We start from the raw sequence: 18,797 nt of genomic DNA, 5'->3' as shown, positions 1-18,797 counted from the left end.
GCCACAGCTCTTACAGTGTATTGCATCACAGTTTTTACTCACTCAATGAAACCTTCCTCATCCCCCAAGCCTCTGCAGTACACGCTGCAGTCTGTCTCACCTCAGAGCCACTGATGCATACAGATGCCGTTCACCAGCTGCTGGAGCCCTCTCAGGGTGTATCCAGTTCATTACATTCAGTTCAATGATTGTTTGAGAAGAACTTATTGCTTGTGATCCAGATAAAAACAAAGCTGCAACATCAAATCCCTTCTTTATTACCAAGGCTGTGTTTATTTTCCTCTTCTGAGCGTACTTTATAATCAAGTTTCTGTTACAGAAACATTTTCTTTTGAGATTCTTTTATAATCATAATTAGGTTAGTTTGTGACTCATGGGTTGCAAGTTTTTTCAAGCACAGTTACCATAGCAGACCAGGGTGTGGACAAAAAAAGGTTACCTTTCATATATCAATGAACGCCTCTGATCTGTGGGTGGATGTGGTTCAAGTTGAGTGTTTGTACTTCTTTTACCTATGTTGTGGGGACATTGCATATTGTGGAGTCCCAGTATGAAAATAAGCTAAAAATAAACTCCGGCAAACAAAATGTGTTAAAGTTATGTCTAGATTCAGGCTTAGAGTTAAGCAAGCAGTAATTATGCCAAGGGTAACAGTAAGTCTCCAGAAGAGAAGGGCAGGAGCAGGTCCCCATAAGACAATGAAAGTAAGTCAGTGTCTTGCTGTCTGAAGTGATGAAAATACTGTGTGTGTTTGTGTGTTTTTGCGTTCAGCTATGCTTTGTCATTGGTGCAGCAAGGTTTCATTATAGCAAAATACATCCGTTATTGATCTGCTTTGTTCAAATATGAAATGACTGTTGCTGAGTCATTATCTTCCATACACCAGAGAAAAATGAGTCAGCTGTTTTCACTGTTAAAAAATGTGTCTAAGAAAAGTTGTGCACATGAGGAGATGCATAATCTGTTCTGCTCAAAGTCATTGCCGTATTTGGCAAACCACTTGTTTTGTTCATTAGCAATCATCATCATAACATCATGTTTGCTTATTAGTATGTTATTGTGTTGCAGTTTTTAGCTGAAATGTTCCCAGTGTTAATGGCTAAGGTGACACCTTCCAGGCAACACACAAAACAAGTGTCAAACAACACAGTATCACAGCTTAAAGGTTCTGGGAACTGTTTTGGGTCTCGTTTGCACACCAGCTCTACTGAGGAACCTTGGGACTTCATGTACCTCTTGTTTTTCACCACTCCATTTTGACAGTAGGATTCAGCCTTCAGCAACTTCAAGCTTAGTTTACTTCTCAGAGCTTAGCCCTAAAACCTCTGTTATAATTCACAAGTAGCTGAATTTGATTTGATGGTCAGGTAACATATTTCATTTTGGCTGTTTATTCTAGAGACATTAAAACATCCATGTAGTGATTGTTCCTGTTTGAATCATGGGTTACTGAGTTTTAGCTTCCTTACTCAAAATGCCCACAAATTCTGCCGGCGGTGGTGCAGTGAGTTATCTCATAGCAAGAATGTTCTTAGTTTGAAACACCTAGTTGTCTTCAGCCTTTCAATATGTTGTTGCTTGTTCTTCCTGTGGTTTGTAGCTCTGATCCCATAGTCCAAAGACACGATTGTTCGGCATATAATGGCAGTAGGCGTGGAACTGGGCATGAGGATCTTTCTCACTGCTTCTCATGCTATTACCAGTGGTATACGCTCCAGACCCCTGTGACCCTGACTGGGTAAGGGTTAACAAAATGAATGGATTGAGAACAAAACTGGTTCTAGGCTAAGAAAATCTACGTTTTCATTCAACACCTACCCTGAATGTCAACTAAAAAAATACCTATGCAACCCGAAAAAGCACAATCTTTGAAAATAGAACTCCGGGTTTTGTGACATAAAAGGACAACAAGAGTTATTATAATGAAAAGCCAATTGAAGTAAAATTATCAGGAAGTTTAAACAGTTTTATATTTCGGGTTGTACTGATGTTTATCTGTGTCATTCTTTTTCAGACATAACACTTTCACGTCACTTTGTTAGGCTAGGAAGGTGTTGCCTCTGTTTTTGAATGTGTGAGACCATCAAACTGAGATATCCTGTTGTTGTATTCTCACCTCAGAGTCTTCATATTAAGTCTTGTTCCCCCACCACACAAACAGGTGTCAATGCATCGACTGTTATTTATTTCTCCTTCTATTAAAAGGCATGTTCTGTTCTGTCAATTGAAGTTGTAAGAGTATTAAAAGCTGTAAGAAGAATTAACTGAGATATTTTACAAGCTGTTGCATTGTTGAGGACATAGAATTGATCTGAATATGTAGTGTAGTGTGCATTAACTGCAGGAAATTAGAGTATTGCATTTCCTGCAGTTACATTTGGTCACTGTTGACTGACAACAGAGGTTGTGGGTGTCCTAGAAAGGTGGAAATGCTTATATGTTACTGTATTCTCAAAATTTGTTTGTAATAAGTACAATTACCCATTCCAAAACACTCCGCTGCTTGCACATTTTGAAATATATTTTTTTGCAGTTGTGCCAATTCTCACTTGTATGCGGGGTTCAATGAGAAAAGACACCCTCTGCACCAGTCTTTGTGGTCATCCATCTAATATTTCTTGAGTTGTTTCTCTGTGACTCACCAAAGTCACAGCGCCAGCATAACAACTGGAGTTTGAAACATCGGGTCACTGCTGATTGCTCAGACAGTATTTGTTTTCTTACCCCTGTTCTGTCTTCTTGCCGTTTTCAGAGCAAGGACATTGGTATCCAGATGCACGAGGAGCTTGTGAAGGTGACGAATGAACTCTACACTGTAAGTAATAGACTGTGTCTCCTGCAGATCGATCTCTCACACCTCATCTCTTCACTGAGCTCTCCCAAAGTTCTTTCTCCTCACTGTCTTCCTGATGTTTTTTCATGTTCTTCTGTATTCCTTTGAGTTAAATAGCTTTCAGTCATGGCTCGTCTCTATTCCCTTTGCTGCACCATAGTAGAAACTCTTATTAACACGTGCATGGATCTCATCTTTCGGTCTTTACTTTCTTTGTGTGTTCCTGAAAACATATTGGTTCCTTTTAGTGATCATGGAAGGGTTATAGTGACCTTGCAGCCTTTATCTTTCATTCTGTCTTCCTTATTAAAAAGAGAAATTGCCTTTCTCCCTTCAGATTTATGGATTCAGTTTTTTGCACTCCTTATTATGGGACTGCCTTTAGCCTTGGACAGGATCAATGAAACTTTTAGAGTTGTACTGAATCAAAAGAAACCAGTTTATGTTCTTATAAGCTTTGTTTATCTTTTCTTGTATTGTTAAATGGTCAATGTCAGTGTCTTCCCTGAGTGTTCATTGCACTCTGTTTACTGTATATACTTGTTTGAATATTCAAGATTAACGTTTGTGGTAGGTATGAATGAAGAAAAAGAAAATTTCATTTTTCCCCAAGGTTTACCGTTTCAGGGCTCAAATTACTAACATATCTGGTTGATTTCAGGGTTCACATCACTGACTGCATCTGTGAAGAGCTGTGAAATAATTGCCTGCTGACACATAAGTGTGCCATTTTAATGAAATGTGTTTGCATAAATCTGTCAGAGAGTAGAGGTGCTCATTAAGTTTAGGGTCACCTATTCTAGCTCAGTTGCTTTGTTGTGCTTGATACCAACACTTTGTATATATGCAGCAATTCTAATGAGCAGTTTCTCTGCTGGTACAGTGCGCCTCTTATTTATTTATTTATTTTTGTCTTTGTAGAAACACTCATTTTGCTTCATTTTGACCGTAGCCCGTTGTTTACCCCATTTTTCTCGAAAAAGCTGTTTTTTTTTCCTTTTTTTTACCCTTCGCTTCTGTTCAACCACATTTTAACTTCATACCAAGCAGCTTTCTCATATCCTGCATCTGCTTCCCATATGTTTTAATTTAAAACAGCTTAATGGTGAAATGTCATATTGATGGATGCTTTGTGATATGAATTGTAACTATAGTTTGAAAGTTTTGTCCTCAAAAGGTCCAATATTATTAATATTTCATTTCAGCTATGAAATGTCAACTCTAGAGAACTTTGATTGTCAGAAATCAGTTCAGTATAATAAGATCTCGATATTAATTAAACAGCATGTCTACAAAGCCTGGGTGTCACGCATGCCGCATTGCTGTAACAATAAAAGACATGGGCTATATCATTTTACATATATTATGATTAATGTTTCTAATTAACTGCAGTGTATTGGCAGATTTATCATAACTTTCCTCTGCAATATTTCTCCAACCATTTGCAGTTGTACTGTCTTCACTGTACAGTCATTAGCAATAGCTTACGAACTGCTTTGCTTATGGCAGGATTTTCTGCAAGAGACCGTGTTGATAGATTAACGTATGTCTGGGATAGCAACAAATGGTACTGGTGCTGCGCTGTTAGTCTAATTTGAGCGCTTATTGAGGGATTCAGTCCACCAAACTGGACAAGCACCAAGCAACTTCAGCTTCTTCTGCACCCTGAGGTGAAACAGAAGAGATGGCAGAGCTGCCTTAAATGACTTATTCATATGTGCAGTGTGATGAAAGTCAAAACCCCAAAGGCAGTGCTGGCGACCATCATTATTTAAGCTATCTGTAGATTTGGACACACCACACAGTGTTCGGGTTCGCATGTGAGGTAATGACAAGTTCATATGTATAAATTACATGCATGCAAATTTCAGAAGGACCGTGTTGTTGGTCAAATGTTTTAAAAAACAGACCAAAACTACTATTTTCTGCACAAGTGGTCATCTGTGTCTGAATAAATAAAATGATTCTCCCTTTTCAAAAGCAATTGCCTCCCAGACATTTACAGTTTGGTTCGAAGTGTCAGTGCACTTCAGGTTCACTGTGGCAGATGTTTTACTATGTATTTGTTTTACCCACTCACTCTTTCTGGCTGCATAATAAGACTCAGATGATCCGTCTTCTCATGCTGCACTTGGCCTCAGCTACAGTCTGGCTGAAAGCTAAGAACTCAGATGCTGACGTATAGCCTCATTCTTTCTACATACGAGAGAGAGGTTGTGGGAGTTGTGTGAAATTTCACAGCTTAGGTGGTAAATAAATGAAATGCTGGAGCAACACAAATATGTCTCAAAAGTCATACTTTGGCACATTTTTTTGAGCAAAATAATAATAATTTTCTCAAAGGCTGTTCTCTCTTTCTGCTATAGGTCAAGTTTTCTTTTAATTACATTGTTTTTTTTTCTCATTCTCTGCTTATTAGGCATTATCCTGTTATTATTGTTTGTAATAAGTCGAGCTATGAGCTCCCCATTTTAAAACCTTTAATTTAAATATTTTTAGCTTTGTGAATCCCACTAAGAAGTCAAAAACACTGATTTATCATTGAATTTACTGTAAATTCAATTCAATTTTATTTATATAGCGCCAAATCACAACAAAAGTCGCCTCAAGGCGCTTCATAGATACAGAGAAAAACCCAACAATCATATGACCCCCTATGAGCAAGCACTTTGGCGACAGTGGGAAGGAAAAACTCCCTTTTAACAGGAAGAAACCTCCGGCAGAACCAGGCTCAGGGAGGGGCGGGGCCATCTGCTGCGACCGGTTGGGGTGAGAGAAGGAAGACAGGATAAAAGACATGCTGTGGAAGAGAGACAGAGGTTAATAACAGATATGATTCAATGCAGAGAGGTCTGTTAATACATAGTGAGTGAGAAAGGTGACTGGAAAGGAAAAACTCAATGCATCATGGGAATCCCCCGGCAGCCTATGTCTATTGCAGCATAACTAAGGGAGGATTCAGGGTCACCTGGTCCAGCCCTAACTATATGCTTTAGCAAAAAGGAAAGTTTTAAGCCTAATCTTGAAAGTAGAGATAGTGTCTGTCTCCTGAATCCAAACTGGAAGCTGGTTCCACAGAAGTGGGGCCTGAAAACTGAAGGCTCTCCCTCCCATTCTACTTTTAAATACTCTAGGAACAACATGGGACCATAGTTTAGAAATCGCTGAAATTAATTTATGAGGCTAGTGACTAAGTACAGAAACTCAACAGGAAAATGTTCCTTGGTGGTATGAATCTTTTTTATTTTGGTATTACCTTTGATAGGTCAATTACTCGTTATCGCAATTATCTAATCAGCCAATCGCATGGCAGCAACTCCGCGCATTTAGACATGTAGACATGTGTACATGTAGACGTGGTTGAGACAACCTGCTGAAGTTAAAACTGAGCATCAGAATGGGGAAGAAAGGTGATTTAAATTCCTTTGAACGTGTCATGGTTGTTGGTGCCAGATGGTTTTTCCCATGCAGCCAACTCTAAAGTTTACAAGTTTTAAAGAGAATTGGTATATATGCCAAAGGAGAATGGTTAGAGTGCTTTGAGATAAAAGGAAGACAACAGTAACAGTTTACACACTTTGGGCCCAACTGAGCATCGTTTAAATAGCAAAGGCAACCTGAGTATTAATGCGGTGTCCATCCCTTTATGGCTACAGTGTACTGATCTTCTGATAAATGTTTCCATGTCACGAAGCTCAAATCATCTCAAACTAGTTTCTTGAACATGGCAAAGAGTTCACTGTACTCAAAAGGCTTCGACGGTCACATGATTTCAATTAACAGAGCACCCTTGAGAGGTGGTGGAACAGGAGATTCTCATCATGGACGTGCTAGCCATTAAAAAAAGATTCAGATTAAAGTCATTTTCTTACTGGCTTCACTTTTTGGACTTGAAGCCCATGACCATCATTGTATACAGTCTATGTTTTCATTCTGCATTGCCACCATTTATTTAAAAGAACAATTTTATTTCAGAGCTGAAAAGTGGTGTGTTAGAAATGGTTTCTCCTTATCACCACAACCTGTAGCAAACACTTTCAAGGCAGTTTAAAGGTTACAAGACTGACAGAGCAGTCTCTTTCCCATCTTGATGATCCACAGGCAGCAGTATTTTGTTCTATTTTAGACTAGACCTTTGTTACTTCATTGTTCAAAATAGCTAAATCAATAGCGTTGCCACATGGTGGTTACCTCGTGGTATTTTCCAACACTTTTGCTGGTTGCCAACAAAACGAATTTTGCTAAAACAAAACTGTGAAATCCCATTTGGATCTCTGGCAGCTTGGTGAGAGGTAAGGGGAGGAGAGGTATGACTGTGGGCTGAAGCTGTTGTTCAAAATATTGTTTTTCAAATATAGTGCGATGCTGAAATGGGAGTAAAAAAAAGCACTCGAAGATCCTGTTGTCTGCAATTTATCATTAAAACAAACCCTAAAATAAAAAATGTTGAAAAGGGCCTGATTGTCCTAAAGAGTCGTGCACTTCCTGATATTGCTTTCAGCAGCTCGGCCCTGTAAAATTTACTTTTGTTTGCTTGTACCTGTGTTAATTTCCTGGTATACGAGCTTAATATCCCCAAGGGGATAAATAGAGCTATAGTGTATCTTATCTTTCTGATCCTTGTGCCTGATGTCTGCTCCTTAGTTTCACACAGTTATTCTGTTGCTGACAATATAACAACAGTGGTTCTGAGGTTCTGTCACAGGTGATGGTTTGGATCTAGTTTTCATTCCTCTATTTATAAAAAAGTATGCTTGCCCATTCTATGTTTTAACATATAGACATAGGGGAAAAACCAGGTCTTTAAATTAGATAACAACTACAGATGAATAACAGCAGAAGACATATTGCACTGTGCCATTATGTATTTGACAAAACCTATGTTAAAATGCAGCTGAAGCAGTGTCTTCAAAGACACACTGCACATCCCATAATGAACCACCTCATTTTCTCAGTCTTTCACATCATTGTGGATGTTAATATTTGGGCATTGCAGAGGTTTGCCTTGCATTCATTATGAAAAACTCCAGTCATCCTCTGACTGTGTCTTTCACCAGCTCAGAGACTCTGAGGTTCTGAAGCTAAGTAGCCCTAGGTTGTTGTCAGACGACTCAACAATGCACACACCTCCTGTAGGCACAGCTGAAGCTTGGAGAGAATTAGGAATGGGCCTCCGAGAGACTCTCAGCAAGCATCTGTGTTGAGTTAAGAGGGACAAGCGGTGCTCCTGCGTTGTCTAATGAGGGTTTTCTGCCACTGCGGTCGTATCCCCATCATGCTGAACAAGGGGAGAGGGGTGTAAAAGTTTAAGTGTCTAAGTAGAGATCAAAGTGAAGAGATACACTAATTCCAGGGAAGACAGAATAAAATGTCATTCTGCTTCTCCAAAGAGTTGAAAATGTAGAAGGATGAGGTAATGAGGAATTACTGTAGGAAACAGGCCAGGAAAGCTACAGCGAGGAGGGGAGGAGGGGAAGAGGGGGCAAGTTGGAGATTTGACAGCCAAGTCTAAACCACAGACAACTTTGGGGCTCTGGATCCACTTAAAATATTCCACATGTAGTAACATCTGTGTTACTTCTGTACTGATGACCCAAACTGATCCTCCTGGCCACCACGAAAAGGCTCAAATCAGACCAGATTTTGTAAAGAGACAGTGAAGATTTTCTTTACTGACTCCCCCAAACTGTGCGTTGAAGTAAGGTGCTGAACCCCAAGTTTGCCCTGATTCATCCGTGTGAGTGTGAAAATTCGGTAAAAGTACTTAGGCACAGATGGAGCAGAAAGTACTATATAAATACCAGTCCATTTACCATGTGATTAAAAATACAGATGAATACATACTATTACTACTCACGCTGTATTATTTTATCTAGGGTGTTAATTAACATTTTAATACTGTATCATTAATTAATGTTAAATGGTAAATAGCTCATACTGAGAGTTATTTGCTCTGTTTAATAACATGGCACCAGTAGCCAGCACTGTTGCCTCTCAGCAACAAGGTCCAGAGTTTGAATCCACTGGACAGCTCAGCATGTTCTCCCTGTGCTTCTGTCTGAGTACCCCAGCACCCTCCCACAGTCCAAAGACAGGTTAGGTTTAATTAGCAATTTGAAATTGGCCATAAGTGTAAATGTGCGTGTGGATGTTTGTCATTCTCTTTCTGTTAACCCTGCGATAGATCAGTTAGCCGTCCACAGTGTACCCGCCCTTCACTGATAAGATTTATTGATCTCACAAGGGAAATTACTGTGTTACAGGAACATGATAAAGAATAAAAATAGTACAGAATACAATTTAAAAAAAAAAAAAAAGCATTGTTAATGTAAAAGTGCCACAAGCACATGGTGAAGGTCTTATACTGTGAATGCAAAAAACGAAGAAAATAAACAGCAAAAATGAGGTTCAAGAAGAGTAAAAAGTAATATTGAGAGTGGTGCAGATCTCAGTAATAAATAATGTTTACACTGTGAATTTAAAAAACAGCTGCAAGAGGAAAATACAGGGTACTCTGGAACATAAAACCAAAGTATCGTCAGGTATTTGTTACCCACAAACCTCTGTACGTTTAGCTCGTAACTAATACTGTAAAAGGCTGTGATGTTCAGCCACATAAAATCATCTGTTATACTCTTCTTGCAGGTGATGAAAACATATCACATGTACCACACTGAGAGCATCAGTGCAGAGAGCAAGCTGAAAGACGCTGAGAAGCAGGAAGAGAAACAGTTCAGCAAGTCGGGAGATCTCAACGTCAACCTCCTCCGGCATGAAGACCGCCAGCCGAGACGCAGCTCCGTCAGGAAAATCGAGAAGATGAAGGAGAAGGTATATATATATATATGTTTACATAAATTCAGATCTGTTTGTGCTGTTAAATCCTGAATCATCAGTTTTACATTTAGGTTAGGAAAAACCTTTAAGCAGTTAATGGTAAGCCAGCTTTCTTTGTCAGGTGTACTTGGAAATATCGAGAGATGAGTAGACCAGCAGCTAGACAGAAAGTCTCAGGAGCATACTGTAGGTCTGCAGCCAGATGAGTACTTTCGGCCAATAACCCCACTCCCTTTCCATCTTATTCAGATTTCTAGCTTGTGAAAAGTCTTCTCCACTCCATGTTGGGCTCTCCGGAGCATGCTGAACTTTAGATACCCCTATGCATTTTTTATTCTGCATCTTCGTCTCAGATTTCTTCATGCAAATGAAATTTCCATCATCTCTCAGGTGCAGAAAATCAAAAGGCTGTCAGTACGGCAGTGTTTCTCCATCCTCAGGCTGGTATCCTCAGAGATGCTGCTTAGCTTGGAAGCCACAGACTATTTATAACACAACGTGGCGGTGAATTTATGTTTTTTTCCTGTGAATGGTTTCCACACTTTTGTCTCATTATTCTACCGGCAAACACTTGGAAGAGGAAGACGAAGGAATGCAAAGTTAAAGTCTTTTCCTGCTAAAATTTGCATCACAGTGGCTTAGTGAAATCAGAACTAAAATGCCCCTGCAAAGTACAAAAAAAGAATATAATTGTGAATCTTTTGTTGCATTTCAAACAGCAGCAGTGGTTTTCTGGGTTGAGCCTGAATCACTGGTTTACTGGTGTGAGACAAGTTTTTGCAGCATTTTCGGCATAATGTAACAGAAAAAACACAAAACACTGTTTTCAGAACATTATGTCACTGTGTCATTTCTTTTCCTCCTATTTAAGTGCTGAGTGCAACTGCAGGTATTTATTTAAATTTTCACTGGAATACAGGCCGACAGAAAGGCAAACCATGTCAGCTAAATTTGAAAATACCTGTTTGGTTTGTTTGATGTATACATGGTAAACAGGTAGAAGCAACACGTGTATTTGTGGCTATCAATTATATAAACAAATATTCATACCTAACATCTTAAAATGTCTGTTTTTATAGAGAAATGGTTTAATAATATCATAACTGGTGCTTTGTTGAGGTAGAAATGAGTAGTTTTGTTCCCTTTACATAGACAAGCTAGTATTGTTTCGCAATAATAACAATAAACTGTATATTAGAGATTCTATAAGATTTATAAAATTTATGCAATCATTGTAGCATCACCCTTTAGTTTTTTGTTTAGTTTTTTGTGAAGCCTTTGCCTTAGTCTTATATAGCCATACCTTTTTTTTTGTGGTGGCCAGAAAATGTTTGGAGTGTAAAGCTATTAGTTAATGCTAGCATGCTTGGTTAGCAATATGTATCCATAGACTTAAAACCATTACAAAAGGTGAATTTCAAAAAAAGAAATCTATAATTTTGTATCAGGATGTAAATATGATTGTTTGTATCATAAATGTTGTTATTTTAACATTAGTCTGTGCAGAGGGACTCACTTTTGTAACAACCCCTAAAGGTCCATTTAAGCTACTTTCACATTGGCCTAAATTTCCAGCCCCGGGTTTTTGCTGTTTTTTGGTCTTGATGCAGAGCTAGGCAAACTGGCTGCAGCACACAGCCATAATAACTAGGTGTGAGCCTGGCTGTGCCACTTAATACATATTATTATTATTAGCTTCTCTAGAGCCTGTTTCTCCAAACTTTCTCTTCCATCTCTACCTGTCTCATGATCCTCCCTACAGCACTGATGTGTTTTTTCCCCTTTGTCTGCTCTCTCCTCTTATCTCCCCAGAGGCAGGCCAAGTATTCAGAGAATAAGCTGAAATGCACAAAAGCTCGGAATGACTATTTGTTGAACCTGGCAGCAACAAATGCTGTGGTTGCAAAATATTACATCCATGACGTCTCTGATATGATTGATGTAAGTATGCACTAAGCACATGTGTTTGTTTACCTCTGTCAGCTGGGATTTCTGATGTCGATTTAACACCGTAGCACTGTCACTTTTCTCTCCATCTGTTCGCGTGTCTCATTCGCTCTTAGCTTGTAAGCTGCTTGTTTTCAAGCTGCTCTGTTGGCCCGAGTAAAGTCTACTTAGCACCTTTTTTTGGGGGGGGGGGGGATTATTAATAACAAACCTAACACTGATATGCTACTGACTAACTGTTGACATTAAATCTAGTTTAGCAATGTTCTGTACTTCAGCGCAGAAGGACATTTTTGACTGATGATTTCAATGGGCTCCATCAGTGTTGACAGAATTATTTCTGCTCAGTCTGCTTGCTCTCCTCTTCCTCAGTCTTTTTGTGGTTCATTTGTTTTTGTTGATGCTGCTTTTGGGAGCTTTGCTGGGACAAGCACAGCATGTCCTTGTAACTGTCTGCCTCTAACTGTCGCCCAGGAAAAAAAACATGGCCCAGGACAAAGACACATACACACAGAGGCACATTTTCTTCTGGTATCTGTGGGCTTTTCTTTCATGAATCATAATGTAGAACACAGGCTTTCTGAAGCTTAAGCAGCTGCACTTTACTTATTACAAATGAAAACTCAATTTTCACTGATAAAAAACCCATCTCTCCTCATCTGCAGTATGCGAAATGTGATTTCTGTGGTTGTTTTTGACAATTCAAGCTAAAAGTTATTCACATTGTTAATCAAAACCCTTGCTGGACAGTCTCACTATCTTTATTTAAAAGGATGACTTTGTTTAACAAACCACTGTTGGTTGGAAGTCAGTGAAAGTCAGCTGGTGAAAGCAGAGGCTCTGTTTATGCAGGCATGAATACAATTAATGTGGCTGGCACAAGCCTCTCAACCTCGGGTGACCTGCTACCCATTATGGCTCAGAAAGCAGATGAAGAAGCTTTTAATCACCATTTTTGACCAACAACATTTGAAATATATGAAAAATAAATATATAATATATAAATTCTAAATCTGAAGGTCACATTGTGTTTTCCTCGTGTCTCTGAGCTCCTGGCCTGTTTGTTACATTTTTGCCTGAGGCCAGCTCACCATACGGAGCTACATTAGCCACGGTGATGGATGCACATTTTCCTGGACGGTTGTGATAAGACATGATTTCAGTGGCATTTCTGTAATATTACACACATGACTTGTGGCTTAACCTTTGTTGGGCTATATGCAGCTCAATGGTGGTACTTTGGCATGCTGGGAACCCGATTTGTGGCTGTGGCTGCCTTTTTGCTGGGCAGCTCTTGCGTACTCAGTGTCTAGAAAATGAAAAGTCCATGTCATCCTTAATCCTGCTGGGCTAAAAGGAGTGGGATCATGAGCTCCACTGGTTTGTCTGCTGCAATCAAGTGAGAGGAAAAAAGGCTTAGTTTGTCATATGAGAGTCACAGCCCACCACATAAGAAACTTTGTACTCTTCCTATGATTATAATGCGGTGCAACTGGGAGTTAATAGTACTTGTAGCATTTTATTTAGATTTTATATGGATGTAAGGATATGAGTGAATGTGTTCTCACTCTGTTTGCTTAGTTAAAAAGAAGCTAATTCACTCCCTCGAGTGTTTGGTCTACTGAGCCAGTTTGACTGAGTGGTGCAATGAAGCACACAAACTGAAGAGACTACTTCCTCAGTACTAAAGAGTGCTAAAGAGCGTCTACTTAGTGATTTACAGAGCTGTCAGTTGCCTCAAGCTCCCTCTAAACCTCTGCTCTACTATTCTCTTCTTAATTAGGTTACTTCTTACAGCTCTGTGTGATAAGGCTCTTTAATTATCCCTGATGTCCTACTGTGCTAGCTGCTGTAATTCTATGAACTGTACTTTTTTTTTTTTTATTGTATCAGGTTATAATTTGGAATTTAGTCCATTAAATAAATAACTGAAAAAATACTGAATATAATTAGACTTGAATGTTTCACTTTTACATTCTTATTCTTTCACATATATTGGCGTATTAATTTATAGCACAATTAAATAGTATATCATGTTCAGTATATCATGGCATTGCTGTTGCCTGTGATTGTTAGCAGACTTTTAACTACATCCAATTTCAGACGGGAACTTTTCACTTAGCATTACTGTGAAAACTCAGTTGTAGTTACAGACCACATGCAGTGGTTCCTTTTTTCCACAAATTTTTTGTTTTTACCATTTTGCTAACAACTACAGTTTATTTCTAAGTTATTAATCTAGTATTGTGTCTCTGCAGTGCTGTGACTTGGGCTACCATGCTAGCTTGGCACGCACCCTAAGGACCTATTTGTCTGCGGAGTACAACTTGGAGACATCACGCCACGAGGGACTGGACATCCTGGAGAATGCAGTGGACAACTTGGACTCCCGCAGTGACAAGCACAAGATCATGGATATGCATAACCAGGTGTTCTGTCCTCCAATGCGCTTTGAATACCTGCCACACATGGGAGATGAGGTGAGATGCTAGAAAATATTGCAGTTTAATTATTTTTTTTTTTATTCCTTTCTAACCTGTTTTTTCTCCACCCTCAGGTGTGCCAAGTGAGCGCCCAGCAGCCGGTTCAGACCGAACTTCTGATGCGCTACCATCAACTGCAGTCTCGCTTAGCAACACTAAAAATTGAAAATGAGGAGGTGAGGGCCTATGAGCTGTGTCTGTCCAGCACCAGTAGCCCTCTCCTCCCCCTCTTAAACAAAAAGCCCTCTCTCATTTTCCCCAAGGCCATCATACCATCGGAGCAGGATGGCCACATCACCATCTGTTCTCATTGCAATTACTCTCCGATGACCCCTCTCTCTGCAGGGGCTGGGAATATATTTAGATTGTCACACTGCCAATGTTGTGTTTTCTATGAAGTTATATATGATGAAAAGATGAAAAGAGACCTTTCTCATTAAGAAACGCCGACAGAAAGGTGGAAATGGAAGCGATAATAACCAGGGACTGTTTAAATTGCAAGCGCCAACAGCTCTGTTTCTTCCCTGTCTCCCAGTGAATTGTGTTCTGGAAGATAATGAATGCCATTAGGGGAAATGGGCTTTATCAATCTCAATTCTAAACAAAAAGCCTCTCTCAATAATTTCATGAACAGTTTGTATCTGTGCCAGACACTCCTCATTTTCATGACTAGGCCTGATGTATGCTTGACCTGTAGCCTGCTCTCAACTCATATTCTGATGCAAAACAAAATACATGGGCAGCACAGGTTACGATGTAATGCTTTATGGGTGACCCTGCTATCTCTCCAGGTGAGGAAGACTTTGGATGCCACCATGCAAACACTGCAGGACATGCTGACAGTGGAGGACTTTGACGTGTCAGATGCCTTTCAACACAGCCGTTCCACTGAATCCATCAAATCTGTGGCCTCTGAGACGTACATGAGCAAGCTCAATATAGCCAAGAGGAGAGCGAATCAGCAGGAGACAGAAATGTTCTACTTTTCAGTGAGTTCATCTCTCGGTCCAAAGTCATGGCCTCTGAGCACCTTTTCAAAATAAAGCCATCAGTTATCAGCTGAGCAGAGGAAAAAGCATTTAAGCTGATTTCAATGGTACTGAAATGTTTCTTCACATCTCCATCTAGAAATTCAAAGAGTACCTGAATGGTAGTAACCTCATCATTAAGCTGCAGGCCAAGCATGACTTGCTGAAGCAGACACTGGGGGAAGGTAAGAATCCCTTTCTCTTGATTTCTCTTTGGCGTCTGGTAATGGCATGTGCATGAACTAGTGTTTTGCTGAGTAATGACCCACAGAAAACTGTTGATTTCGGGGTTATAGTGGTGCAGCTATCAGGAAGCGAGGTATCAGAGTCCACAAAGACACCAGACACTTTTTTTAAAGATAGCAGAGGGAGTAAGAGCTGATATTCAGATAGAAAAGTACCACCCGAAAGAGCAGACCATATCCACTTTGAGGTATTCATTCCACCTTCTATTTATCTCCAGTGGTTAAAATATTATCCAGTTAGTCTCTGTATGGTGTAGCCGCAGGGGGGGTTTCTATTTCCAGGCTGCAAGAGAGAGGTTTTCTTGGCTCCCCCTCTTCCCCAAGGGTCCCCTTGTCACCTCGGCTGTGAACAGTTTATGCCCAATCAATCAGCAGGACCAAACTGAGGCCCATATCTGCAGCTGCTCCTGCACCAGGGGTTCAACTAATAGGAAAGGACACAAGGTGCAGCCAGCTGAGGCCTTGAGTCGTCCATGCATAGATTTTCACACTTATATTCAGGTTATATTCATTATTTAAGCATTTATTATATTTTCAGGACCTGAGATTGTTCCTGTGATTACATTCAAGTCATGTGGCAAGCAATCATCTGCACACTCTTATACCCATAAACAATCACATTATCACTCAATGTCCGTGGTGTCGCAGCTGAGAGAATGTATGAGCAGAGCATATGGCGCCTCCAGGTACCACCCATGTTTAATTATTCAGGTGATCAATCAGGGCCGAGTCGTGCTCATTAGCTCGTTGCTTCACACCCAAGACTTGCGCGTTTGTGTATGTTTGTGTATGTTTGTGTACGCGCGCTTGCGTGGGAGCATGACAGAGGGGAACGAGATGAGAACGGTGAGTGCCACATGGCGTTTACATCTTGCTGCATGTATTAATAAAAACATAATGTCAAGTGTTGGCACTAGACAAGATTGTGCTGGGGCATCTGCCAGCCCTTCTTTTCCAGATAAAGACTCACCAATTTCCTTATTCTGTAAAATATGATTTGTTCTTGTCACTTTTTTTTTATTTTTTAGAATAGATATGTCACAGAGGAATCAAAAATCAATTTAGAGTTTCTCGCTCATGCTTGAATGAGGAATGCTTGCTCTGTAATTCCAAGGTTGCTCAAAGGTAGCGAGGTCTATCACTCAGTGGAATGATTTCATACCAGGCTAACTGTTGGTTCCTCACTTTAATGCTCCAAAGACCTGCTAGCAATGAGTTAGCCTTCACTCTTTCTTCCTTTGTTAGTCAGAGTAAATATAGAATAAATAAATAATGCTCTCATTGATGCCATTGTTATCCTTCTCTTTTTAAATAATTCTTTACATGATATCTCCTGTTCTTAGGTTTATCAGAATGCAAGGATAAGCATACGCATGTGTGGTTAAAAACCTATAACAAAAGGCTCAGTGAGCCAGCAAAGACATTGTTCAGTCTCAATACTGAAGGACCCCTCCCTACCCACCATACAAACACTGCAGCTGCCACCCTCATTTCTCTGCTCTGTAACCCTTTAGGGCCCTCTGGCTCCCCTGAGGCTTTAGCTACGACTGCTCAGGAGCTTTTTCAGTGAATGGTGTTAGCACCATTTTATTCACCCAGCCCTCAATGGCGATGTTGTTTGTCATGAATCCCTTTAGTGAGGCTGGACACTGACTGGAGTCTGTATAATGTGTACCAGAAAGAAACCAGTATATAACATCTCCCTCGTGTGTGCGTGTGTGTGTGTGTGTGTGTGTCTTTTTCCTTCGCAGGGGAAAGAGCTGAGTGCGGAACAACAAGGTAAGCTTGCACTTGAAGCGAGCTGCTTCTAATCTCTGACTCTCTGCCACAAAACACCTGCTTATTCCACTCTTTTCAGAATTCAAGATATTTAATTCATCTTTAGAAAAGAAAGGAAAAGAAAATGTTTTTAAAGAATTCCTACCGGAAAAATAAATGACATGTTTGCGTGTATTATGTAGTCATGAAAGTATTTAACATTTGCAAAAAAGGTACAAGTTGCTTTTTTTAAAACATATTGTTTATTGTTATAAATATTAAAAGGATATTTCTTTGCATCTTGCTGAACTTACCCAAAAGGTTGTTTCCATCTTTCTGTGGGTATATTGTGGCCATATATGATTTTGTTATGTATGTGAATGGATATAACAGATTTTGCATTTTGATGATTTTTTTAATGACAGATGAGAAATTTAAGGAAAATCCAATATCTAAACAGCCACTCAGTAACTCCAACAGAGAGAATACCACTCTGCTAAAACATATTCCCTCATTTTGTGCTTTGAAGAGGATGCATTGGTGTTAAGGTTTTGCATACTGTGAAGCTCGCTTTTGTACTTTTACACTCATCACACTTCTGTGACCCCTCGTGCCCCATGAATGGGGCACTTTAATATCGGAAGAGACCATCAGGACAAAAACAGCTTTGTGCTGATTTGCAGTGATCCTTCCCTACAAGAGGAAAAGATCCCTCACCACTTCGGGGAATTGAGGCCTCAGGATTTTCCTTTAGTTTGTCCTAGTATGTTCTTAAATAAAATGACATCAAAAACAATTTGTGTCATTTTCATTAGTGTTCACATAATATTAAAGATGATGCAAAAGGCATTCAGTTGGTTGTATAATCACATGTCACATTTGGTTTTCTAGGTCTGTATTTTTATTAACTATAAACTGTGGAAACTTAATTACTTCTCTCTTACTTGCACTTAAGCATTTAAAAAAAATTATACTCCAGTCTTGGTCTTCCAAATCCACTGTTAGCAATGAAATGGAAATTGCATTCAAGCCCTTTTTTTACTCTACCGCTTGGTTTGTATTACCACAAACAAACAGATGATAAAGCTCTGTTTTAGAGCCAGATTTTTAATACCTGCTTTTGAACCATATTTTTTCTATAGTTTCACACAATGTGGTCTTTTGTTTTGTTTGTTTTTCTCCTTTTGTCCGTCATTTCCAGGCCCCCCACCCTTCCCCCTAAACCACAGAAAATGCGGAAGCCTAGGCCACGCTCCGTGTATAACCATAAGCTGTTTAACGGCAATATGGAGGCATTCATCAAGGTACCCTCTGGTGGTGGTGTATGACCGAGCGGTCCCTGTGGAGCAGGAGGGAAAGGCAGCTAGAGCCTTCGCTCTCGTTCTCTTCCTCTTTAGCCTTCTGTTCCTCCCTCTTCCAGCTGCCCTTGATCATGATATAACGCCTCTGTTTAACCTCTAATCCGTTTCCTTCCTTCCACGGTTCTGCTGGTGCAGACAGACAGAGCGTCAGTCAGCTGTCTCTTTATTTCCTTCCAGAACAATTTACCATCTCTGGCTTTTTTTCTTTCTTTCTTTTTTTTTGTTGGACTGAGGCAGGAGTCAGCAGTATGTCTGCTTTGTCCCTCACTGCACCCAATCCTTACTGCATTTCTAAGGCTGTGTTA

At 39.8% G+C, this 18,797-nt stretch overlaps 1 protein-coding gene across 2 annotated transcripts in view; it reads left to right on the top strand.

The window, feature by feature from the left end:
- srgap3 (SLIT-ROBO Rho GTPase activating protein 3) overlaps nt 1–18,797 on the top strand; it is a 57,483-nt gene that overhangs the window by 27,645 nt on the left and 11,041 nt on the right. The window contains exons 4-12 of one of the 2 annotated variants that reach the window (XM_004544826.3): nt 2,753–2,815; nt 9,479–9,664; nt 11,483–11,611; nt 13,876–14,097; nt 14,175–14,276; nt 14,892–15,089; nt 15,229–15,313; nt 17,125–17,152; nt 18,333–18,435. In XM_004544826.3, the coding sequence (XP_004544883.1) occupies nt 2,753–2,815; nt 9,479–9,664; nt 11,483–11,611; nt 13,876–14,097; nt 14,175–14,276; nt 14,892–15,089; nt 15,229–15,313; nt 17,125–17,152; nt 18,333–18,435 (1,116 nt within the window). The remainder of the gene's footprint in view (nt 1–2,752; nt 2,816–9,478; nt 9,665–11,482; nt 11,612–13,875; nt 14,098–14,174; nt 14,277–14,891; nt 15,090–15,228; nt 15,314–17,124; nt 17,153–18,332; nt 18,436–18,797) is intronic. The other variant, XM_004544827.3, reaches the window with a different exon arrangement.

This window comes from Maylandia zebra, linkage group LG5 (genome assembly GCF_041146795.1).
Source record: "Maylandia zebra isolate NMK-2024a linkage group LG5, Mzebra_GT3a, whole genome shotgun sequence".
In the NCBI taxonomy this organism is placed as follows: domain Eukaryota; kingdom Metazoa; phylum Chordata; class Actinopteri; order Cichliformes; family Cichlidae; genus Maylandia; species Maylandia zebra.
The sequence above is the reverse complement of the archived record's forward strand: the minus strand, read 5'-3'. Positions and strand labels throughout refer to the sequence as shown.